The sequence below is a fragment of the Pungitius pungitius genome, chromosome 7, assembly GCF_949316345.1.
Source record: "Pungitius pungitius chromosome 7, fPunPun2.1, whole genome shotgun sequence".
Taxonomy (NCBI): Eukaryota; Metazoa; Chordata; class Actinopteri; order Perciformes; family Gasterosteidae; genus Pungitius; species Pungitius pungitius.
The window spans coordinates 2,680,293-2,705,711 of record NC_084906.1 but is presented as its reverse complement, the minus strand read 5'-3'; the positions used below and the strand labels follow the sequence as shown (position 1 = coordinate 2,705,711).

The 25,419-nt window shown below is 47.6% G+C and overlaps 1 protein-coding gene across 1 annotated transcript; it reads right to left on the bottom strand.

Moving 5' to 3' along the window:
- Positions 1–214: 214 nt before the first annotated feature.
- On the bottom strand, positions 215–19,083 carry LOC119216595 (uncharacterized). The gene is made up of 38 exons (XM_062563477.1): positions 19,074–19,083; positions 18,711–18,968; positions 18,335–18,598; positions 17,964–18,224; positions 17,143–17,403; positions 16,274–16,537; positions 15,803–16,063; positions 15,214–15,474; positions 14,787–15,047; positions 14,311–14,580; positions 13,874–14,134; positions 13,472–13,732; positions 13,090–13,353; positions 12,710–12,973; positions 12,314–12,574; positions 11,706–11,966; positions 11,147–11,407; positions 10,794–11,054; positions 10,117–10,374; positions 9,783–10,043; positions 9,343–9,392; positions 9,007–9,214; positions 8,451–8,711; positions 7,983–8,243; positions 7,628–7,888; positions 6,877–7,137; positions 6,284–6,544; positions 5,943–6,200; positions 5,512–5,775; positions 5,093–5,353; positions 4,545–4,802; positions 3,580–3,840; positions 3,071–3,328; positions 2,556–2,816; positions 1,969–2,256; positions 1,183–1,419; positions 971–1,036; positions 215–889 (listed from the first exon to the last, which is right to left on the bottom strand). Exons 1-38 carry the CDS (start codon positions 19,081–19,083, stop codon positions 585–587), a joined length of 9,264 nt encoding a protein of 3,087 aa, XP_062419461.1. The 3' UTR covers positions 215–584.
- Positions 19,084–25,419: the final 6,336 nt, after the last annotated feature.

Here is a 25,419-nt window from a genome sequence, read left to right as displayed (position 1 = left end):
TTGGCGGGATTTTGGCGATGTCAGTGGCCCGCTGTCTGTGACCTTATGGCCTATTTGTCTTGTTCAAGAAATGTGTTGTGAGCTACATTTTGACCTTTTTCTTTGACCTTAAATAGTGCAATAATCAGTTACAGGATGACCACACAACATTGTGTTCATACACAAGGGATTCTTTAATGTCTCACAGATTATTTTTTTTAATTTCCTTTCTGTGTTACAAAAGATTTACCATAGTGTTTATAAAATGAGAAGTCATAGTACATCATAAAGAAAATGTTGCTTGAAAAATACAAGTTTTGCTTACTTTAGTTCAACAATCATGCAGAGAATATAATAACTTTGAAAATAAAACCAGTTTTGATAAATAGAACTTTACTAAGCAAGCAATACTTTACTAAACATCATTAATGCCCCAATGATGCTATGATACCAGCCTCAATGATTAAAAGGTATGCTATTGCTAACAAAGAGTCATTAGCTTTCAAATCTAAACGTTCGGGATTGATCATAATTTATTTGTGGCATGCAAGAAGTACTCCAAACAGAAGAACGTTGCGGCTTTGTAGTTGTAATCTTTGCACACCTTATTTAGGTGTACCTGTGGTGTTTCTTAACAAAGCACCCGTGGTTCTACACATTGGCCTGGAGTAGTTGCTTTGGTCGATGGGGTTTTTGGCTGCCACCCTGATGCAGTATTTGGTCCACGGCTTGAGGTCCGTCTCATTGTGGGAATGGCCTTCCACGGTTCTCATTATCGGCAGCTGATTGGTCTGCGTCGTCTTCTCCTCCAATACGACTGTGTACTCTGTTGCATTCTTTACGGTCAGCCACTTCACGTACAAGGAAACTCCACTTACTGTTACTGTCAGCACTTTTGGGACTTCAAGACCTGAGAGAGGGATGGGTGATACATTACCACTTATATTGAATTGCCATGTATCTGTGGATCATGTTTTAACCTTCCACTTACTGTTATCTAAATGGGCATGGATCACACTGCCTTGCAAATCCCTTTTTCTGCGAGAACCTACCGCCCCTGAGAAAAAATGGTGACAAAAGTCAGAAACTGAAAGTAGAAACTGACGAGGAAATAGTGGTCGAATGAAATAAAACTTTGTCTGGATTGTTCAGCAGCTCTGTTTGGGCCTTCCAGAGGTTCTCAGTGCTCTACTTGTGTCTGACCTGTGATATCTCGGTTAGGGATGCTTTCTCCCTCTGCGTTGCTGGCGGTCACTTCAGTGGTGTTGGGGTTAAAGTTGGTCAGCTGGCAGGAGAGCCCCGTGGTGTTGCAAATCTTGACTGCGGTGGCCCCCGACACGCTGTAGACGCTGTAACTTGTGGCAAACAATGAAGACTCCCAGGAAAGCACAGCAGACACCATGTCACCAGTGTATTTCACTTTCTGTGGAGCACAGGGGACTGGGAAAGAAACGGTGAGCCATGCAGTTAACAACTGGGGGATGTTCTTAAGTGAACCAGAATTTTAGCACAATCTCAGTATGGCCTGCTCACATTTAGTAATGACAGAAATTTTGTAGGCTAAAGGTGTGTCAAAGTACTGTTTTATCCCACAATGTTGTTTGGCAGACATAACCTGGTCTACATATGATTTGACTTGTGAAGCATCTTTCTTTGGTACACAACATAATCATTTGAATGTTTTAATGCGGTAAAAATGGTCATTCCCTTTTTAATATTGAAATGATTACAAACTTGTTGTTATTGTGTTGTTCAAAGCAAAATTAGTAAGTATTATATATATATATATATATATATATATATATATATATATATATATATATATATATATATATATATATATATATATATAAAAGTATTTATTGATTTCCAGTATTTGTCAACCATTAGAACATCCTAATGAAGACATTTTTTACAGCTATAACAGTCTCTTACGGTGATTTATACACCAGCTTCCACTTGAGGTATGACTTTTCCACTTAAACCTACCAGTGACTCCAGTGAAGGTGCTGGATGGCTTGCTGGCCCCGGCTGAGTTCCTGGCACGTAGAGTGAAGTTATAAGCTGTGCTGCAGGGTATCGGCAACTCAAAGTAAGTCCTGGAGAACCAGTAGGAGGAGACCTGCATCAGGGTCTGTGGGTTGTTATTGATTCGACCGGTCATCTCCACTAGGTACTCCACATCGGAACAATTGACACTGTCCCAGGATATCATGGCCCAGTGAGCTTTGCCTATCCTTTGCATTCGGACATTAGAAACAGTCGGAGGGCATGGAACTGTGGAGAAATGAGAAAAATGAGATTAGAGATTAAATTGATATTGTACCAATGGAATTAACTTGAAAACGTCTTTAGTACTTCTTTCTATATCTTTGGGGTGCAGTTTATCAGTTTGCCACTAAAATGTAGTCATTTGATAACACATTTTAAAGAATAAAACAAAGATATTTTCTGGACCTTTTAGTATGGTTTACTGAAATGTCTTCAAAACTAATTTACATCTACTGCATTACAGGTGCTAAACCAAATTGGAAGGAGCATTGTTAATGATGGTGAACTGAAATTGTTTTATTTACCTGCTCCAGCCTGCACAGGCGGACTAAACGAGCCGTTGCAGACCCCGTTTGAGGCTTCAACGGAAAAATTATAAATGTCCCCGCATCCCATTCCCTTGATTGTGCAGAAGGGCACTGTGCTGTTGCAGTAGAGGGCGTCTCTATCCATCGATTGAGCACAGCCAAAATACTCCACAGCGCCGTCACTGGCACCCCAAGACAGCTCGGCAGAGTTGGTTTTACAATCAATATCCACTGTGAGAGCAGAGGGCTCACAGGGCACTGCAACAACAGACAGAAAATAACCTCACTAAATTCAAGCATCCGGCCAACCCAGTTTTCTCTGCTGTAGCCTCAGTGTGTCAGTTTGACCCAATAATGTAGAAACCAGATTTGTAAAGTAGTAGCTAGTTCAGATTGGAAAAGCCACAGAAATAATGTTTAGGAATAAAAGAATATAATATTGAATCAAATCTGACTTCTGCAAGTAACAATTTGAATTTTTGTCAATTTTTGATGCAATGCATGGCCTCTACCTGTTCTGTAGGATGAAGTTCTGGGCTGGCTGGTGCAGTTGTCTCCAATGGCGGTGATGCTGAAGTTATACGTCTGTCCGCAGTGCAGAGCGGTCAGGGTGCAGTTGTTTTCGGAGGTGCTGCAGTTCGATTCGTGGCCGTCCCTCCCAGTGGCTGTCAGCAGGTAGGATGTAGCCACAGGGGAGCGTGCCCACGTCACTGCGGCTCCATTCCCCTCACACAATGCTGCCACTACCACGTTGTCTGGGACGCAGGGCGCTAAAGAGAACGAAATGACAGCACATGTATTTGTGTGTTTGTACATTTACATCCCAAATAGCAGATGCAAATCCCCTCTGGGTTTATACAGGAATTAGATTCACAGTTGGCTGATCTTACACAACATTATACGTGTATGACAATAAAAATAAACAATAGTGCACCCAAAGACAAATAAACATACTAAATTAAACTTCTGTTTAAAAGAGTTTTAAAACTTTTAAAAATGATTTTGGTGTCCTGAAAAATACCTGTTTTGATCTTCTTTGGTGGGCTTCTGAGGCTGCTGCACTTATCAGAAGAGGTTGATACTATGATGCTATACTGCATGCCACAGCTAACGTCCTGGAGCGCACAGGAGTTGGAGGAGCTGTTACAGGAAATGAGGGTGTGGTCATCGCCCTCAGCGGTCACCACGTAGAGCGTTGTGTCTCCCTTCATCTCCCATTCCACCACGATTGTGCTGCTGTTGCATTGTGTCCGTGCAGTAATAGATGCTAGAGCACAAGGACCTACGGAGCAGGACAGGAATACGAATATAAAAAGCTGTTAGTGATGAGTACATTTAGGAAACTATAAACATTATATCCTTATTTCTTGTTCTACTTCATCTGTCAAAAAGACTCAATCGGTGCCTTTTAGAACAAAACACTTCCACCACAGATAAGACACTTCTGTACTCCTTTGATTACCCATCATGCTGGGAAGGGTGCCTCAGAAGTCTGCTTTTACAACTTTGAGATTCTAAAATTAACCAGCTCAAAGTGGAGGAACAGAGTGAATCCTGTTATGCTGATGAATAGCCTCGTTTGTAACTCTGTCCCCAACTAATGGATCACAAGATGCATTTAGGGGTCAAACAATAAAAAAAAAAAACATTGCTTTGCTGCCCCAATTAAAAAAAGTTATTGTATTACTCAAATCGTTGCTTCTTTTGGGCAACATGAAGTAGTTTTACTAGTAGCATTAATACAGAAGAGTCACTGTTTGATGTACAAGTGTTCCTTTTAAGGGGACGTAAGCCACAAATCTTTGGAACAACTGACCTGTAGATGTCCGCGTACAAGCACTTCAGTGTAGCATTTCATTTAGTATTCGGTAATGCATCATATGGCACAAAGCTTTGTAAATAATTTCCTATTAGCCTTTAATTGCGAACATTTCGGTACGTCACTATAAAATCGTTGTTCGGGGAGGAGAGATTCTTGTTGAATACCTGTCTGAAACTCAAAGGTGCTGTGATTACTGCGGCAGTATTTGTTGACAGCAGCGACATAGAAGGTGTAATGGGTCCCACACTTCAGATCTGGGATATCGCAGGGAGAGGAGGAGGTTGTGCAGCTGGTGTTGTGACCTCCGACCTCTCGGGCCATCGCATAGTAGCTGAGGGCTCCCTCGGAGACGTCCCACGTCACCCAGGCAGAGTTTGATATGCAGTCCAGACGGCCGTGAGCATTGCTGGGCACACATGGGGCTGTGGGGGGAATTCAGAATGTTGCATCTTATGTTACACCCCTTTTTAAAGACGTGAAGCATAGTGATTACAGGAATTACATCATGTCAGACACACATGGCATTTATTGTGTCTACAGCAGCTGGCCTTTTTTCAAAATTGGCTTGTCTTACTTTAAAAGCCAATGTGGACGCCAAGCGTGTGCTTAAGTGAACTCGTTTTGTCGAGGTGAAAATCCAAATCCACTAAATCCATCCACCCCCGAGTGGACACGTTGCATTTGAACAAATGGATCTGTGCTTGAAGTTTACCCGAGGAAGTCTCCACCACAGCGCTTGGCGTACTCTCACAGCCGTCTCGCACAGATAGCGCAGTAACGTTGTAGTGCTGTCCACATGGTAGGTCCCGAATGGTGCATGAAGTGCCGCTGGAGTTGCAGTGGAGTCTCGCCCCGGTGTTGCTCACCGCCGCCACATGGAAGTACTGGGCATCTGGGTTGCGTGACCAGGACACGGCCAGGGCGCCATTGTCACACTGTGCATCAACAGCCACATCCTGAGGTGCACAGGGGGCTGAGGGGGGGGCGAGACGAAGCGAAAGGGGCGGGTTGATATTGTTCAACTACCATTATTAAACCCGGCAGCTCCACCACCATAATAATAACATTGTCTGTTTATGGAAAGGCACAAATAAATCCTTAAAGACCCGCCCCCCTCCATGTTTACAGTACCTGTCCGCACGTACGCCACGTCACCCTGCACACTGGAACAGGACTCGTCCTGAGCAAACACGCTCACGTTGTAGGTCTTTCCACACTGCAGCTCGCTCAGATCGCAGTAGGTCGTGGTGTTGTTACATTGAGTCTCGTTGCTTCCATCTGCTGTCACGCCCACCGCAAGGTAGGAGAGCGCCCCACTCGCTTGCTCCCATGTCACGGCAGCAGAGTTTGAGTGGTGCCGTAGGGCAGCCTTGACGTTGGTCGGCCGGCAAGGCGCTAAGAGAGAGAGAGAGAGAGAGAGAGAAGTAGGACAAAAAAAGCATTGAGACAATATAGTTGTTTAGTAGCTTTCCTTTAAGAAACATCCCAGAAATGTCTTTTTAGATGATCAACTGCCAGTCGAGCCAGAGCAAATGACCTACTATACGCGATATAAAACGTACCTGACTGCAGGTTGAGGTAGGCGTGGCTGTTGTCACATTGTCCATCCTTGGCTGTCAATGTCAAGTTGTAGAGCTGGCCGCAATGCATGTTGGGTAGCTGGCAGCTGGTTGCGGTGCTGTTGCACTGGATCTTGTCACCATCGGGCCCAAAAGCTGCCACCATGTAGGAGGACACACCCTCCTCCATTTCCCATGACACTACGCCCGTGTCGTTACTACATACCATCTCAGCTGTTACTCCCTGTGGCGTGCACGGCGCTGAAGACACACAGACGGGTTTGAAGGGACGTATAAATAGGGCTTTAATGAGACATTCAATACGCCTCTTTGAGAGATTCTACCTGTGTCAAGCTGCACAGCAAAGCTTCCAGCGCTGCTGCACGTCCCATCTGAAGCACTAACAGTGAGGGAGTAGTTATGGCCGCACAGCAAGTCTTCGAGCAGGCACGTTGTCTCGTTGCCATTGCACGTAGGCGCGTAGCCGGCGTTGCCCTGGGCAACGGTGGTGTATGAGGATGCCCCTTTGCTTGGCTCCCAGGAGACCGCCACATCGCCAGACTCACAAACTACCCGGGCCTTTACCTGCTGTGGTACACACGGCACTGCAAAAGGCATGGTGTGTCATGAGTCAGGATCAATATACGTCCAATAACCATTCATTATAAGCAAAGTCAGTGCAACCAGACACAATTTTGCCAAAATTGCTTTTTCGGAAATGCGTGTGAAATCACAAGGGCTTAAGGAATTACAGTAACGTTAGTTGTCTTTTTATATGACAATTTATAAAACAAAATCATCAACCTATTTCCAAAGAATTTCCAGATATTAAAAAAAAAAGTTGCTTTGGCCCAATGGAATTAGCCCACTCTGTAAAGAAGACCATCTATCATGCTGGCAAGGCCTCAGCATGTTGATTCTCTGTGATCGTTCTCACCGGCTTGCAGCCGTGTGGTGTCACTCCGCGAGACATTGCACACGCTGTTGACGGCGGACACACTGATGTTGTAGGTGAAGCCACACATGAGGTCTCTGAGGACGCAGGACTGCGAGTCCGTCTCGCAGTGAGATTCATCTTCTTCTACGCCGAAGGCGTGAACGATGTAGGAATCGGCCCCTCGGCTGGCCTGCCACTCCACGTGGGCCGTGTTCGTAGAGCAGTCCACTGCAGCCGAGACATTTTTGGGAGGACAAGGCACTGGAAGAGGAAAGTTGGAGAGAGATAGATAGAGAGAGAAAAGAAAATCACTGATCCAGGGAGTCCCCCAAAAAAATGACATAGTTTTCTTCACTATTTAATCTTACCACGTGAGCCCACTGTTTGAAAGATTCATGAGAGCCACTATTCTGACCATCACAGGTTTAACTTTTTCCAATGCTTACCTCCTCGGCTGTAAATGACAGCTATAGGAATCTGGTCTTCAATCATATATCTAACATCAAAAATCTGATGGAGGTCCCTGAAACTGAAACATTCGGTTTCTTCATGTGTTTGGATTTAGGGGTCCTTGACACAAAGAAGCTTGAGAAATTACTGGTCTAGAGGATGGTTTGAAGTTTAATTGTGCGTTATATGCATTATACAATATTATGTACATGGTACAATTAATCATGTTCTTTTTTTCTACCACTGTTTTTAATATTTGATTTGGCACTCTAATTTGAATTGATTGAGAAAAGATGCTCACCTGACTCCACCTGCAGCTGCATGCTTGGCGGGCTGCTGCACTCCTCATTTGAGGCCACTGCGACCACATTATAGGCCTGACCGCACTCCAGGTCTTTCAGCTCGCAGTTGGTGAAGTTGGAGGTACAGGTGGAAATGTGTCCGCTGGAAGAACCAGCTGTTGCGGTGTAGTTCAGGGCGCCCGCGGCATAGGCCCAGTCCAAGAGGGCAGAGTTGGTGAAGCAGTCGAGGACCACAGAGCCAATCCTAGGTGTGCAGGGAACTGAGAAAGAGAGAGGCAGGAACGGAGTGACACTGGTATAAGTCAGGGTCACACCAAATGCATATGGGATTCGTTCTCCATCACGTTGTTCTACCTGAATTGAACTGTGCAGCCGGGCTTGGTAAACTTGAGCAAATGTCATTCTGCGCCACCACTTGGACAGAGAAGACCTGCCCGCAGGTCAGGTTGGTCAGAGTGCACATTAGGCGTGCACTCTCGCAGGAGGACATGGCTCCCTGAGTGCTCTGCGCCGTCACTTTGTAGGACGAAGCGCCCTTGCTGGCATTCCAGGACACGAGAACCTGGTTTTTGGAGCAGTCTATTTTCACATGCACACCAGTAGGAACACAAGGCTCTGGAGAAAGGGGAGGAGATTATTTCATGTGGGGTTACAATACGTTTGGGATCAGATTAACAAGCCTTCATTAAAAAAAAAAAGTTATCAAATAAACAATTATTTACAGTACAAGTCAAAAGTCTTCCCTTGAAGACCAAATATATTAACGCATTTATAAAATGCATAAAAGAAGTGCAGAGGATGAATTATTCTTGAACGTCTCACCTGACTGCAGCGTCTCGCCCTCAATGGGGTCAGAGTTACACTTCTCGTTGGAGGCGACGACCATCACCGAGTAGTTCTGTCCACACGCCACCCCGGACATGCCACACTGAGTGCTGTCAGACCAGCAGTTTTGCGCTTGGCCGTCTGTTCGCGTCAACGTAGCCGTGTAGAACTCCGCCCCGGCCGACCCAGTCCACGAGACCACCGCGATGTTGGAGACGCAGTTCATGAAGCTGGTGACCGCGGTGGGCGGGCAGGGCTCTGGGGGGAAGGAATTATACACAGTTAGTGAAAGCGGAGTTTAGAATTGCCTTTTTAATGGAGGCACGGTTAACACCAGTGCATTTTTGTTCTTCTCTGTTTAGCATACAGGGTTTTTAAGTGGTACTGATTTAGAATCCTTCCGCAGCATTATTACGTTAACCTTGTATATTAATAGAATAATAACTAGCAAACTGTGATTTTTACTCATTCTTAAACTTTTAGTCATCAGAGTTGAGCCTTTATTAAAAAGTTTGACTTAGAACAATAGTTTGAGAATGGAAAAGTAGTCTACCGGACTGGAGCATTAACGGCTGACTGGGGAGGCTCTTGCACTCGGAGTCGAGCGCCTGCACAGACAGGAAGTACTTCTGCCCGCAGTGGAGCTCGGAGAGGAAGGTCCATGTTTCGTTGGTGCTGAGCTGCACTTTGTGGTCTGTGGTTTCCGCGGTCACAATGTACAACTCGGCAGTGTCACTGGCATCCCAGGTCAGCGATCCCACCTCAGAGACGGATTACCATATAGGTTTATGCTCAAGAAGTATTTGTACAGCCCCTAGCAAAACAAAAATGCTCCACGGAGCAGAACGACAATAGATCCTGAGGCAGAAACTTTGTGTAAAATATTCACCTTCATGGTGCAGTTTAGAGATGATTTCAAATTCTGAGGAATACAGGGTCCTAAAAATGAAAGAGATTTTAGTTTGATTGATTTATTCTCGATTCATCTGCTTTGTCTGCTACAGACAATACCTTTTACGAGTACATAGCATCACATAGAGAAACTATTTAATAATGCAACCGGGTAACGTTTGGTATAAAGGCTTATTATTTCGGTGAAATTTGTTGCATTTGAATTTTTTCACATTGAATCATTTGAACCCTCACGCTAGATTTATTTCTCAATTCTTGTAAGCGTTTTCTAATTTTAAATTTACTAAATTCTTTTCTACTTCGAAACTAATTGTACTGTCTGCACTATACGTTTCCCCCTCAAAACCTTCTGGTTCTTCACATCACGTTCTCCTGTAGTTGGATTTCTCGTTGTGCGGCGCGCAAAAGCATGTTTACCCATTTGTATTGACGTGCTGTTGCTCGCCGTGCTGCTGCACAGGTCGTCATTGGCGACGACGTGCACGGTGTACCGCTCGCCACAGTGCAGGTCGTCCCACGTGCAGGTGGTGGTGTTGGTGGTGCACACGTGGGTGTGGTTGTCCCGTCCCACTGCGATGGCCAAGTAGGACTCGGCCCCGTCGCTGTTGCCCCAGCTGACCGAGCCCAGGCTGTTCTCACACTGAACGAAGCTCTGTACGTGCCCGGGCACGCAGGGACCTGAGGTGAAGGTTCATTAACCGCATTACACTCTGCACCACAGTCAAAGGAAGTATTAAACACAAAGACGTACCCGTCTTGAAGGATGCAGGCCCGCTCACGGCGCTGTCGCATTGATCGCCCTGAGCTTTCACAGTGAAGGTAAACAGCTGTCCGCAGGGCAGCTCAGCCTTTGCGCTTGTCTCCACGGTTTGGAGAGATGTGACGTATCCCAGGTCTCCCGCGGCGGTCACCACGTACGCTGATGCGCCTGCAGCTGCCGACCAACCCAACACCACTGTCTTGTTGTCACATGACCCACTGACCGTGAGGCCAGTTGGCTGGCAGGGTCCTGGCAAAGGAGACATGGTCCTTAGTGAAATTTGGTTTTAGTTTGGATGCCATCTTTGCTATCCCCACTTCTGAAATGCCTCTTCCGCTATCGCTATAGTGCAGGCCCAGCCAACAATATCTTTTAGTCAATTTGTCGTTCATAGCATTTAATAAAATAGTGAAATGGCTGAATCGTCTTGCGGTGACTTGTCATTTTACTAATTAAGTTGGTTGAAAAACACCAACTTACTGTACAAAATGAAACATTTTTGAAAACAAACAAACATAGATTCAGACACTCGCCCTGTTAATATTTGATCAAACTGTAGGGGGTGTAGGGTGAACAACAAGGAGAATTTTTTATTCTACGTCGTTAACCAGCTAAAAGCCTAATTTTGAAATCATCTCTGAACTAGATTAGTAGTCAGTGAGCTCTACCTGTCTGAATGGCCACAGTGCTGCTGATTTCACTGAAGCACATCTCACTGAATGCAGTCACAGAGAAGTTGTAGGATGTCCCGCAGTACAAGTTGGACATCTGGCAGGTGGAGTTGGTGGAGTTGCACTGCAGCGTCATTCCCTTGCCGCTGGTGGCAGTGGCCACGTAGAGCTGCACTCCCTCCATCTGCTCCCAGTACATAACGGCCGTTCTCGTCCCAGACTGCAGGTCCACTCCAACCTGCAGAGGTTGGCAGGGCCCTGGACGACACGTTGAGTGGACATGACGGTGTCAGTGACTCCCGTTCACTCAACTTCCAACTCCCTCTGTGATGAGATGTTGCTGAACTCACATGTGCTGAAGGTGACGTTGGTGGGTGTCTCAGTCTCACAACCATCGGCGATCACCGTCAGACTAACGTTGTACTTCAGACCGCACCGCAGATCGCTCAATTCACACTGCTGCTCGGCCGTCTCACATGAAGCCCGGTGACCATCCTCTCCGACTGCTGTCAGCGCGTAGGAGATTCCGCCATTGGCTGGGCTCCATGAGACTCTGGCCGTTTTGTTGTAGCAATCCAAATCCGTAGCCAAATTGTCCGCTGCACAGGGAGCTGGAGACAAAAGGGCCGGGAGAACAACTTGAGCAAATACAATGCAGTGGAATAGATCACACTTTAAGACTGCAGGTTCTTCACTGTTTCTCAAACAATAGGCCTAATGCGTATCATTGAGGACACAACGATGTAGATTGCATTCGCAAAGCCAATTCTTAATATTTTAAACCATCTTTGTTTTGTCTGTTGTGCTTAGTGCATTGCACATTGCTAAATTTCCACCATCAGTTCAAGTGGTATATAAAAAAAATATAAAAACTCCTTAGAACCTTGCAGTCAGAAGCCATGATCATACCTGAGAGCAGCAGGACAGTGTTGGAGTCGCTACTGTTGAGTGTTTCTCCAATGGCAATGACCTTTGTGAAGTAGGTGACTCCGCAGTGGAGGCCTTTTATGTTGCAGAAAGTGTTGTTGGTGTAACAGGACAGGCTGTGGCCATCACGCCCAGCCAGAAGGGCCCCGTAGCCCACTGCACCGAAACTGGCCTCCCACGTCACAATTGCCATGCCGTTGTGGCACTGCACATCGGTCTGCACGTTGTTGGGCGGGCAAGGCTCTGGAGGCAGACCAACAGGCGAAGCAGGGTGACGGATGCAGAGATTGGGTTTCATGTTAAAAAACAAATGATACGTTTAATTGTTATATTCACATCAACAGATACTACAAATATGTCATTTTAAGCCTCAATTTGCTATATCTTGCGTATCAATTAATCTGATAATTATCTCTGTATTATTTTGTTTTGTTTGATCAACCAAACATATATACTTTTCTATTGTGTATCATTCAAGCTCTCAACGGTTATCGTCTCAACAACAGTGACACCATCGCCGTGCCGACAACATCACAGAAACGTCCACTGAACAGAAAAAAAGATGCTTCTTGCGTGGCCCATTTTCTCACCTGTCATGATTGTGACTGACTCGGTGGAGGTGGACCCGCCTCGACACACAGGATTGTTGGCAGTGACGTTAATGGTGTACATCTGGCTACATCCCATGTTGTACAATGCACAGTAGGTGTCCGTCGTGTTGCAGGAGACCCTCAGGCCCTGCGGCGTTACCCCGTCAACTGTATAGTAATCGGCACCAGCGGTCATGTCCCACTGCACCTGGCCGATAGTCATGCTGTACTGAGTGACAATGTACCCGGGGATGCACGGCTCTAGAAGAAAGGCAAAGCATCGATGAGCGGAGAAGACTCATTCTGCAAAACATCCAAGATGCTAGTAATCCAAACACTACCAAATGGCAAGGGAAGCTGGATGCACGTTAGTTAGACATGTGTGCCTTGGCTCACCAGTGACCAGGAGTTCCGTCATGTGAGCGATGCTGCCGCAGGTCTGTCCTCTAGCTTTCACCGAGACGGAGTAGCTGTGGCCACAAAGCAGCCCTTCCAGATCACAGTGGGTGGTGTTGTTGGCCTCACAGGTGACGTTGACGCCCGACGCGGTGGTGGCCGTGGCAATGTATGACATGGCTCCACCGCTTGGATACCACGTCACCACCGCCATCTGCCTGTAGCAGTCCACCACTGTCTCGATAAGTCTCGCCTCGCAGGGAACTAAGGGGACAGTTGTGACAGTCAGGACTGCTTTGCATTTATATTGACATCGCAGTGGTGACACATCAAAAGTCCCCCGTTATTAAGATGTGCTTCTGTCACTTGATTGGCTGTACCTGAAGGTGTGACCACCACAGGGGTGGGCGGGCTGCTGCAGTATCCATCTGAGGACACCACGGAGACGTGGTAGATCTGACCGCAGCCGAGTCCTGTCACATTGCAGGAGCCCCTGGTTGTGCCCTGGCAGGTTGTGATCTGACCGTAACTGTCCTGCACTGTAGCGATGTACGAGTCGGCTCCTGAGCTCTCAGACCAGGAAGTAATCAGAGTATTGCCCCCACAGTCCACCACAGAGGAGACGTTTGCAGGAGTGCACGGCCCTAGTGAGGACAAAAGGTTACGTGACCAGTTAAAGGAATTACAAAGAATGATATTGACTTTGTTTTTCACTAAATGTGTTCTATGTGGCTCTGGATAACGTCATCAGTCTTTACGCACCAGTCTTGACCGCCACACTGTCGCTGGCTTTGCTCTGGCAGGCTGTGTCCTCTGCCACCACAGAAGCGGTGTAATACTGTCCACAGTGCAGACCCGTCATGTCACACTGGTCCGTGTTGGAGCTGCACACGTGCTCGTGGCCGTCTGCACCCACAGCCCTCACTGTGTAATACTGTCCTCCCCAGCTGAGGTCCCAGGACATGGAGGCCACGTTGTTGCTGCAGCTCAGATTGGCTTTGAGGTTCTGAGGAACGCATGGCACTGAGGGGGGAAGAGGTCAACATGAACATTTTATTATGCTTTATTCACAAATTCTGGGCTTGTTATTTTATTTCCAGATCCTAGTTCTCTTTAGGATGTGTGTGTGTGCGTTTTTTGTGAAATGTACAGTGTATATCACACCCATCATGGTGACTTCCCCCTCGCTCTGGGAGCTGTTGCACGTTCGGCCCTCAGCCACAACAACCAAAATGTACATTTCTCCGCACGGCAGATCGGTGATGTCACAGCCGGTGCCCGAAGTGGTGCAGCAAAATTGGCTTCCGCCAATCGCCTCCAGCGTGGCCGTGTACGCCACGGCTCCAGGTGTGGCGGACCAGGAGATGTCGACTGTGTGATTGTCGCAGCCCACAGTTTTTTTTACATTCCCAGGAGGACAAGGAGCTGGGAAATGATAAGGTACAATTTAAAAACAACCTCCGGACTATGGCCAATGTATGGCATACACATTGGAAATATACTTTGACTACAAAAACAAGTGGGTCAACTTTCATTTGCATAAATAAAGCTTTTAGTGTGCATTTATTTGTGCATATAGAAACATTTTATTTGGAATATACCAGTCTCTGTCACGACCGCATTGCTTGGTGCACTGGGACACTGCCAGTTTTGTGCCGTCATGGTGAAGGTGAGGTTTTGACTGCACACCAGTGGGGGAAGAGGGCACGTCCCGTCTGACGTAGAGTTACACTGAAATGTACGGACGTCACCCTGGCTGTTGTTCGCCATGACCGTGTACTCCTCCGCCCCTGCAGACTCCTCATACATCACCCAGGCTGAGTTTACCAGGCAGTCGATCTCCACATCAATCAAGCGAGGTACACAGGGAACTGGAGGAAACCAGGGACATGTCAGAGAACCGGTTGTCCTTTTCATTACACATGCCTAAAAGTGAGTATTCAGTCAAAAAAAAAAGCACTCAGACATTTGCTGTGAAAGACATTTGTCCCTTTCAGAAGGAATAAAATTTTTTGGATAAAAAAACATTAGTTCATCTGCTTCTTTATTTAAGCATAACTAAAATCTGGATCCTTACCTGTCTTGATGAGTTTTGTGGCGCTGTCTCTGCCCACACAGCCGTTTCTGGATGGCGTGATGGTGACGTTGTACTCTGTCCCACACTCTAGCGTGCCAAGGCTACAGCCGGGGTTTGTGCCGCTGCAGTTGCGCAGGCGACCTGTGGCGCCGCCCGCAGACACCGCGTACACGACCCCCGCCGCGCTGCTGTTCCACGTCACCGATACAACACCGGTGGCACAGTTGATAATGGGTGAGAAGGTCTGGGGAGGACAAGGAGCTGAGAGGAAGAAGAGAAGATGAGGTGAGGACAGATACAAACAAAAGAATTAGACCTATAAGACAAGTTGAATATTTTCTTGTCATTGTTGTTCATGGAACAAAGATGCACTATGCTACTACTCTGTATCAGATGTGCAGTAACAATAACCTGCAGCTTTACCCACCTGTAAGGACCTGCTTTCTGGGGCTATGGGAGCTGTTGCAGGTCTCATCCTGGGCCACCACTGACACGTTGTAGGTCAGACCGCACTGCATGTTGTCCACTACGCAGTGAAGCTTATTCGTCTCGCAGATGCTGACGCGACCTTCGCTGCTCTCTACGGAGACGCGGAACGAGGAAACGTTTCCGGTCGACTGCCAGGTAACGTTGAGAACACCAGACCAGCAGTTGAGGCCGTTCTGTACGTTCTGCGGCACACACGGGGCTGAACCGAGAAAGCAACGACAAAACACCTGTCACATCTGTATGGGCACAATCAGCATCAAACTAGGAAATAAATTAGTGAAGAAATAGTTAAACAGTGGTGATGGTGAGGTTTAGTGGGGCACCAAATTATTTAATATCACATGCACTGGCTTTTTTTTCCAGGTCGTTAGATATTTGAAATCTGAAGAAGAAAACCTGTTAAATGGTACCTATACTCAGTAAATGTTAAATCCTTTTAGAAAAATGCAGAATTAAAAAAATTCACACAGCAAATATGGAGTTTCAAGTAATTGAAGATGAACCAAATATGAATTTAGTTTAAATACCTGTATTAAATACTTTGACATCGCTCTTGGCTCCAATGCACGTTCCATCCATACCAGCGACGTAGACCTGGTACTGCTGTCCACAGAGCAGACCGGACATCTGGCAGGTGGTGCTGCTGGTGTTACATGACCAGTGGCGGCCTTGTGCATCCTTGGCCACGGCCACGTAGGAGGCCGAGCCCAGCGAAGCCTCCCACGACACTGAGATGTTGTTTGATTCACAGGAAGAGTCGACCCTCAGTTGGGTCGGAGGACACGGCGCTGGAGAGAGGAAGATGATTTATAGTAAGCAACTGTTGCAGCTGGAAATGTATTAGTAGAAGATTTTGAATTAACAATAGTAAAAGTGGGTTAAAATCAATACGGGAATAAAGCATTCAAAGCTAAAAGTGGTTGTTGTGGAGTTTAAATAATTATAATCATAAGCCCAAAGAAGTTGTCAGCTGAACACTGGGGAGTAGAACAGGTTACCTGTAGTGATTGGCAGCCAGTTCTCTGTTGGACTGGGGCAGTTCACTCCCTGTCCACTGACGCTCACTCTGTACCTCTGCCCACAGCGCAGAGAGCTGATGTTGCAGGAGGAGCCGTTGGTGGAGCAGTCCTGCTTGTGCAAGATGCCAAAGGCATCCGCGGAGGCGGAGTATTCGCGGATGCCTCTGCCGGGCGTCCAAGACACCACAGCCGCGTTGGAGTCACAGTCCAGAGAAGCCTGCACATCGCTGTGGGGACAAGGAACTACACAAAGAGGTATGTGGAGATGGAAAAGTCAATACATGAATGCACAGTGTCAACTACAAAAAGAAAATATTATTTTTCTTCTTGTAAGGACATTTCCGTCTGTTGATCTGAGGTTAGATATGGATTATTTTGAGTGTTTTTCAGACCTCTGAATAGAAACTGTGTATTGTGAAACACTATGCTTTTTCTATGCTGTAAAAGAAGTGTTGTCACTCGTACAGTAACAAGAATACAAATCGCCATTGATGTGTCAGATGAGTGTGCTTGATGCTAACCAAACTGGATCAGAGACTACTTTCCCGTCCACGAAATGTGATGCCAGCTCGTCAACCGGCAACCGGTTTATCAAAGTTAACTTCCACAGCGCTATGATGTAGGTATAGCTGCGCTCCGAAATTTCATTTATTCCCTTAGTCACTTTTAGCACATATTGCTACTGTCATTAAAAAGTATTTATTGTTGCATGCAGTATTGGAATATAACCCTAACCTTCAAAATGCAACCAAATGCATTAGGACATAATGCAGTTTTATTGTTGTTGCATCAGAAGAGATGGCTGCTTTTTCACATTGCACGGATGCAAAGTGCTACAGTAAAGTCACCTTGGGTAATGTTGACTGACTCGCTGACCGAACTGATACAGGAGTCATGGCGAGCCACCACGGTAATGGCGTAGTCCTGCCCACACGCCAGGTCAAGGGAGTTACAGCTGGTGTCCGTGCTGTTACATTCGGCACTGTGGCCGAGATTGCCCCGAGCATAGACTGTGTATGATTTGGCACCGCGCGCTGAGTCCCATGAAACCATGGTGATACCAGTCTGGCATTGAACTTGTGCTGTGAGGTGGGTGGGAACACATGGAGCTGGTGGGAGGAAAGGGGTAGATATGGGGCAGAGTTACTTTCATTAGATATTCTGTCGCGTTTTATTACGTTTGTACCAGCAAATGTGCAGTATACTGTGTTTATATTACAGCTTTGTTAAGTGCGAGTTGTGGAAACTAAGTACATTTACAGTAGATAAGTGCAGTAGGCTTTCTTCACAGCAACCATTCTGACTTATAGTCAGAATAACACATCCGTTATTAACAATTAAAATTCAAGAAATTAACCATTTGCCATGTGGAGTACTATACTGAGCAGAAATTGAAGTTGCTCTCCATCTGTGAGTATTAATTCGACTTTCTCTGCTTTGTTGACACAGCCGGGCCAACTGGACGCCTTTTATCGCATGACTTCCTGACATATTTGAACCTTTGCTTTACACATTGGGATGTGTCAAAACATATTTAGTAAAAAAACGTTCATTTTCAGTCACGCTGTCATAGCTAGAACATCTGCTTGTGATTGTGTCTTCATATTCCTATGGTGTGTAGATCATGTAACGCTCGCTGTGCATTATTATTTTGCCATATTTTGAATACCTGCTTGGAGCGTTTCCGCAACAGCTCGTTCACTGCTGCACTTGTCTGTGTGGCCGACCACGCTGATGGCGTAGCTCTCCCCGCACGTCAGCTGGTCGAAGGTGCAGTTGGAACTGCTGGAGTTGCACGTGGTGGTCATTCCTCTGCTGTCAACAGCTGACACCGCCTGGGTCTGGTCGGGCCCAGAGTTTCCCCAGGTCACCAACGCAATGTTAGTGCTGCACTGCAGATCCACCATAACCGCTTCTGGTTTGCAAGGGGCTAATGGTGAAGGGGTGGATGAATAAGAGTGGTAGGGTGTAAAAATATAGCGATTCATGACGAGTACCGATGTAGAGGAGCTTTTACGAAGAGTGCGATTCTTTTGCTACCTGATTGCATCATGTAGTCGGATCCCTGGATGGTGCCACAGTCGACTGATACTGTATTGACCACGACGCCGTAGTTGAGGCCACAATTCAGGTTCCGGATGGTGCAGTTTGTGTTACTGGAGTTGCAGGTTGCACGAGAGCCGTCACTGCCAATGGCGATCGCACTGTAGGCGTTGGCTCCGGCGATGCTCGCTCGCCACCGAACCGCAAAGGAGTTGGCGTTGCAGTCCAGGTCTGCTACCACGCTGTCAGGTAAACAAGGAGCTGCGGGAAGGGACCAGAGGGCGCGAGGTGATTGATTAAATCATTCAATCACTGATTTTAAGTTTTCGAAAACAGTGAAGGCGCAGCCAAGAGGTCTGCATGTTTAATTTACCCGAGTCAAAAGTCAAGGATCCTCCGGCGCTGCTGTTGCACGTCTCACTTGAAGCAACCACAACCGCCGAGTACTTCCATCCACAATCCAACTTCACTGGGCAGGTTGTTGTGTTGGATGCGCAGGACACGACGTGGCCGTGCGCACCAGTCGCTGTAGCTGTGTAGGAGACGGCGTTGATACTTTCCGCCCAAGTGAGCGTTCCCGAGTTGGTTCCACACTCGGCCCGTGCCGTCAGGTTGAGCGGAGGACACGGAGCTGACGGGAAAAAGATTCAGGGATGAGTCATTCTTTATTCCTCAGCTGCATTTACAGTCTGAACTGAGAGTGGAAATAATGCAATTTAGGTCCTTTTTGATTAGCGATGTGTCATGTGAGAAACCAAGGTTATAAAAAATGTGAACCTGTCTCAGCTAGTATGGGCCTGCTGAGGACACTGGTGCACTCGTTGTCCCTGGCAGCGACCGCCAGTGAATACAGCTCCCCGCACTGCAGCCCGGTGAGCACGTGGGACGTCTGGGTTGTGGAGAAGTTGGCACTGGTGCCGCCATCTTTGTGAGTGCGGACGACGTAGTTAACACCACTTTCTGTGCTCGGGTTCCAGCTCACTGCGATATCATTGGTGCCACAACTGGTTACTCCAGTGACACCGGTCGGTGGGCAAATGACTGAGAAAAGTGAGAAAACAACTTAAAATATAATTTCTTGGATAATTATACAATGGTAACACATATAGAATTGTGAATTACTTAATACATGAAGTATATTTGTACAGATATGTAGAATAACAATACGATACATAGGCTTACTAATTCTAAGAATTAGTCACAATTAGGCTTTTGAGTTTTCAATGAAGATTTGGATCATTGGACACTTGTAACCCTTGTAATTACAGGACGGGGAAAGAATAAATGTACATTTCGTGAAACACACAGGAGATGGGATACCACACTCATGACATGGGGTGTTTTAACACTCTCATGAGTTTGACCAACATGTGAAACCTTACTCTGCATACATTCTCTGACCTGTGTGAAAAGTAAAAGGCAGGCTGGGCTCGCTGGTGCAGCCCCTCTCGCTGGTCACCACGGTGACGATGGCCGTCTCGCCGCAGTCGAGGTCGGTGAGGGAGCAGCCCGTTCCGTTGGAGGTGCAGTTGTGGTTTTGTTTATCCACAGCAGACGGTAGCGCTGTGGCCACGTAGAGGTCCGCTAGAGGGGCAGCAACCCAGGTCACATGGCCCACATTACCAACACACTGCAGAGATACATGCACATTGGTGGGAGGGCAGGGGCCTGGAAAAAAGAGGAGAGAAGTTAAGTCAGCATGTGGCTAGACTTACTTAGAAAAATAAAAGTAACCAAATGATGTTGTGGAGTAAACAGTATAATATTTGCTTCTAAATTGTATTAGTAGCAATACAATAAAAGAGCCTTTTAATGTTGGGTGAATGTACTTTTCCACCACTGACATCTGGTGGCATCTAGAAGAACTGCATCTGCAAACCTCACCTGCAATATAAATATGTGGGTCGCTGTCGTAGCCCTTGCAGCGTTCAGAGAAGGGAGTGACCGTGACCTTGTAGTACTGGGCGCATGCCATGTCGGGTAAGAGACACATTGTGTCGTTAGTAGTGCATTCTTTGACATCACCGTCTCGGCCCTGTGCCGTCACTTGGTAGGAAACGGCGCCGGCGCTCGGCAGCCAGCTCACCGCCGCCGTGTTGTTGTCACACACCAGGGAGGCGCTGACATTTTTGGGAGAACAGGGAGCTGATTGGAAAAAACAAGAAGAGAAACACACATGGGTCCATAGCAGCACTACTCCCTGATCTCATTTTGTTTTTGGGAGAGGTTTCCCTGTTGCATTCCTTTTCAACTGGGAAGACCGGAGCCAATACATCTGTCCTCATGGGACTGAAACTACCACTGGGATTAGCTACAATCCTACTTACCAACCTTTGCTAGCTTGGATCAAACACTGTGTCTGTAAGGTGATCACATAGCAGTGGTGCTGCAGTCATGTTGTGGTTGAGATTGACATATCTGATAATGACCAGGTTCATTGTAGTCTGCCATAATTAAATCCATGTTGTAGGTACTGTTGTACCTTCAGCTAAACCCTGGGTTTTGTCACAGTGAGATTTTTTTACTCTTTAAACAATAGAAAGTGCCAACTGTTCTTTCAGTCTTTGATTGTGAGGCCCAGGAAAGCCTCTACTTCCTCCTTATGACTCTTCTCTGATTGACTGGCCCTTCCCACCTCATTAAGGGATTGATCTCACCAGCTGGGAGCCTTCATGACCAGGAGTGTTCGAAGATGGCTGTCATCCTCCCTCCTGGTAGGCTTTTAAAAACCCCAAATTGATTAGTTCAATTTGTTTAGGTTAATCCTTAGTTTATATCTACAGGTAACGTAGCCCCTTCAGCATCATATCACCTAACACTCACAAAAATGATCTGCTGACATTCAAGTCCCTAACAAAAAAAAGAGTCCATGCTTCACGGTTAAAAAAAGATGTCATGCAAACATAGTGGTTTAGAATAGAGTGAAGAGGAAATTACACCCACCACCCCTTGCTCTCTTACCGGTCCGTATTTGCGTTACGCCTGGAACGCTGCTGTTGCACTGATCGCCCACAGCTACCACGAACACATCGTACATGCGACCACAGAGCAGTGAGGACAGGGAGCAGCCGGTCTCGTCAGTGCTGCAGGACACCGCGTGGTCTCCCGAATAGACGTTTGCGTAGAAGCTCTTTCTCCCCAAGGTGTCGTCCCAGCTCAGGAGCACGATGCCGGTCTCACAGGAGTATGAGTTCTCAACATTTGCAGGGGTACATGGTGCTGGGTGAGAGCGGGGTTTACAGTCAGTCCTTGAACACCTCATACTTGAATACTTTGTAAGACGTGACCCAGAATGCACCGGACCTAATACAAAGAAGCCAAGAATATCAGTCACCTGTGACGATCTGAAAAGGAGCGCTGGGTTCGCTCACACACTGGACCCCGCGTGCCACGGCCTGGACGGTGTAGATGTGTCCGCACCGCAGCCCATCCAGGACACAGCTGTCGTTGGTGGAGGAGCTGCAGGACGCCGAGTGTCCCAGGCTGGATGTCGCGTTGACCGCCACGCTCATGGCATCTTCGTCCCCAACCCAGGTGACCACGGCGTGGTTGGTGACACAGTCCAGGGAGTGATGCCCGATCACCGGAGCACAGGGGGCTGGGAAAGGGATTGTGATGCGTTACAGCCCAATTTACTGAAACATGAATACAATCCATGATTTCAAAGCTCGATGAGAGCCATACATTCAATTAAAAAAAAAAAACGTATAATAGCAATGCTAAAATTGCTATCCAATCTTTCTCTACCTGTTGTCACGTTGGTTTTGGCGAGTACGGAGCTGTTGCAGTTCCCGTCCCCCGCCAGCACGGTCACCGCGTAGTCCTTTCCGCACTGCAGCCGGGTCAGCTCACAGGAGGTGCCGTTTGAATGACAGTAGTCGCTGTGCCCCGCGGCCATGGCGAGGGCCGTGTAGTAATTCGACCCGGCGCTGGCCCCCCAGCTCACCGTCGCCACACCAGAGAGGCACAGCAGAGCTGACGCCACATTTGTTGGATCACAAGGTGCTGGAGGAGGGAGGGCAAAAGGGCTGTCATGACTGTATTTATGAGTTGATGGAAAGAATCGTATCACTTAAAGAGTGGAATTTGACTGTATTTTGACACCGCTCTGGTGTGACTGCGGCATCTGCATTACTTTGACAGTTGTCGCCTCAAAAAAAAACAGATCGCTCATTAAAACCACGTCAAGTGCGTAAGATTAAGAGGTGGTCCACACAAAAAAGTTGCCATTCAGAAACGGCTTTCAACCCGTTTGCCTTAAAATAAAGGACGCACCGGTTGTCGCTGAGATCTTGGCGCCCTCGGAGCTGCTGCACCTGTCGTTCGTGGCCACCACGCTGAGCGTGTACGTCTGAGCGCACTGCAGCTCGCCGAAGAGGCAACTCGTACCAACCGCGGTGCAGGAAGACGAGGACCCCCCCGCCCTGCTCAACGTGGAGGTGTAGGACGCCGCGCCGGCGGCTGCATCCCAGGACGCCTCCAGCGTGTTGTTGGGGCAATCCACAAGGCCTCGGACGTTCACGGGAGCACAAGGAGCTAAGGGAGAGATGATGTCAGAGAAACGGGCACACGAGGAGGAAGAAGAGGACCATTTTGCAAGACCAAAAGATCTTCTCCTTTAGTTTGCGGCGCTTTCTGTATTTCCATATAGCCAATCCAAGCTTACCAGAATTCACTATTTGAGGGACACTGCTCTGTCCTCCACATGTGTCGCTGATGGCTTTGACGGTCACATTGTACCTCCTCCCACACTGTAAACTCGTCAGCGTGCAAGTGGATTCCTCCGTTAGGCAGTGAAGTGCGGTCCCGCCTCCCGCCGTGGCGGTGGCGTTGTAGTTCAATGGCATGGCTGCCGGCGCCCAGCTGATGGTCAGTGTGTTGGTGCTACAGTTCAAGGTGTTGAGCACACTCTGCACGGCACATGGGGCTGAGAGGAGACAAGGCGTGAGACTTAGTAGTAGTTTGGATGTAAGAAAATAATGCGTTTAATCACTGAAAAACTGCATTCCCTCATTTAGTTTTTGGGCTACTTATTATATACTAGGGAAAAAAGCACAGATGCGACTCCCTCTCACCGGTGGCTAAGACGACAGGCGCGCTGTCAGCGCTTTGACAGTCGCCATCTGAGGCCGACACAGTGAAGGTGTACTTGCTGCCACAGTACAGACCATCCACCTGACAACCCAGCTTCATTCCCGCGTCGCACGTCACCACGTGTCCGTTTCCGCCCACCGCTTTGCCGGCGTAGGACACTGCGTTGGGGCTGCTGCTCCAGCTCAACATGGCGGAGCTATTGGCGCAGCTGACAGAGACGTTGAGTTGCGAGGGAGTGCAGGGCGCTGCGGAGGAAGGGCACGGAGACAAACGGATGGTAGGAGTTGGGGCCACGCAGGGTTTACGCAGCGATTGGACCTTGCTGGGTTCCTACCTGCCCGGAGTGTCCTCGCGGAGCTGTAATTGCTGGAGCAGGTGTCGTCTCCCGCAGACACCTCAACACTGTACACCTGGCTGCACGTGAGGCCGTTCAGCACGCACCACGTCTCATTGGAAGAGCACAGCAAGCGCTTTCCGTCTGCAGCCACTGCGGCAGCCTGGTAGCGCAGGGCGCCGCGGCTGGCGTTCCAGGACACTTTCGCGAAAGTCTGTCCGCAGTTCCTCTCGACCGTCACATTGGTGGGGACGCATGGTGCTGAAGGAGGAAAACCTCAGGTTAGCTCTGTGCGTTTTAAGGAATTGTCTTCACGTAAGAGTACTGGAAAGCTGCCTACACGTCAGCAGATAAATTTTCCTGTACTAAGTCACATTCAGATCAGGTAAAACGTACTAATGCATCAGTTACCAGTGCTAACCCACGGGCAACTCTAGTCTCCAATTAACCTAAACCCCCGGAGCATGGACCTGGACCTTCTCACTGCGAGCCGACCGCCACGCCACGCGGTGCTTTTTAAATATTTTTTTTTTTACATTTCACATTTGCTACAGTGTTTTCTTACTTTCCTTGATAGACATCACCGAAGATTGGCTGACACAGGTTCTGTTGGAGGACGTCACTGTCAGCGTGTACAAAAGTCCACACTCCAGAGTGGTCAGCGTCACGTCAGGCTTCGCGGCAATGTGGGATATTTTGCTTGTGCCGTCCGAGACCACAGTTGTGTAACCTTCTGCGTTACTGGTTGCGTTCCAGCTGAGGGTCAGTACTTGTGACGGGCAGTCTAGGTTGGCTTTGACTTTGGGCCCACAAGGAACTGGACGGAGAGGAGAAAGAAAGGTGGCGTGTGTTAATCTCAGTGCTTCTTCATGAAAGTTGGTATGTTCATGAAAGTACTCACTGTGTTTGGGGGAAAAAGGGGAAGCAGAGATTTAAAAGTAAGATTGTGCATGTGGTTAAATGGAGACCAAGGCTCTGCTGCACATAACACAAAAGAAGAACAATGTGCAGGGTCTAAAAGAAATGTACATATTTACTATTCTTACTGTAGATATTTGATTCTAAAGGCTTGATGCTGGATTATTCACTACAGAGGCCATTTTAGGACTTCTCAGACCATACAGACTGATGTTTTTCAATTGTTATTGATGGGTTGCAGTGGTTTTACAGGTGGCAAATGTGTGTGGAACGTGGAACTGTGTTCAGCAGCTAGTCACTAACTTTGTCTGCACTTAAGAGCCGAGCAGATAACTTAACAGAGGAAATTTGATATTTATTAGCTACGAAATGTTGTTACCAGACTCCATGTAGAGGGCCTCGGACGGCATGCTGCGGCACGTGCCATCGTAGTGGCTCACGGTGACGGTGTATAGCTGGCCACATTGTAGGTTGGGTACCCGGCAGCTTGTGTTGGTGGAACTGCAGCTGAGGAGCCCTTGATCTTGATCCACGATGGTGGCGGTGTAGGAGTTTATTCTGCGCTGGCCACGCCATGAAATCAGAGCCTCGTTGGCCGCACAGTCCAGTGAGGCCGTGACTTGATCCGGTGGGCATGCCCCTGGAATAGTGCAAAGGAATTGTTGAGTAGACAAGATTTTGAAATGAAACATTGAGACAAAATGTTATTATGAAAATCAGATGTTCAGGACTCGAA

Coding starts and splice junctions, on each gene's coding strand:
- LOC119216595 (XM_062563477.1), bottom strand. Junction 11,967..12,313: donor GTCAGTCACAATCATGACAG/GTGAGAAAATGG, acceptor GTCTGCCTCCAG/AGCCTTGCCCGCCCAACAAC. Junction 7,889..7,982: donor GGCTGCACAGTTCAATTCAG/GTAGAACAACGT, acceptor TCTCTTTCTCAG/TTCCCTGCACACCTAGGATT.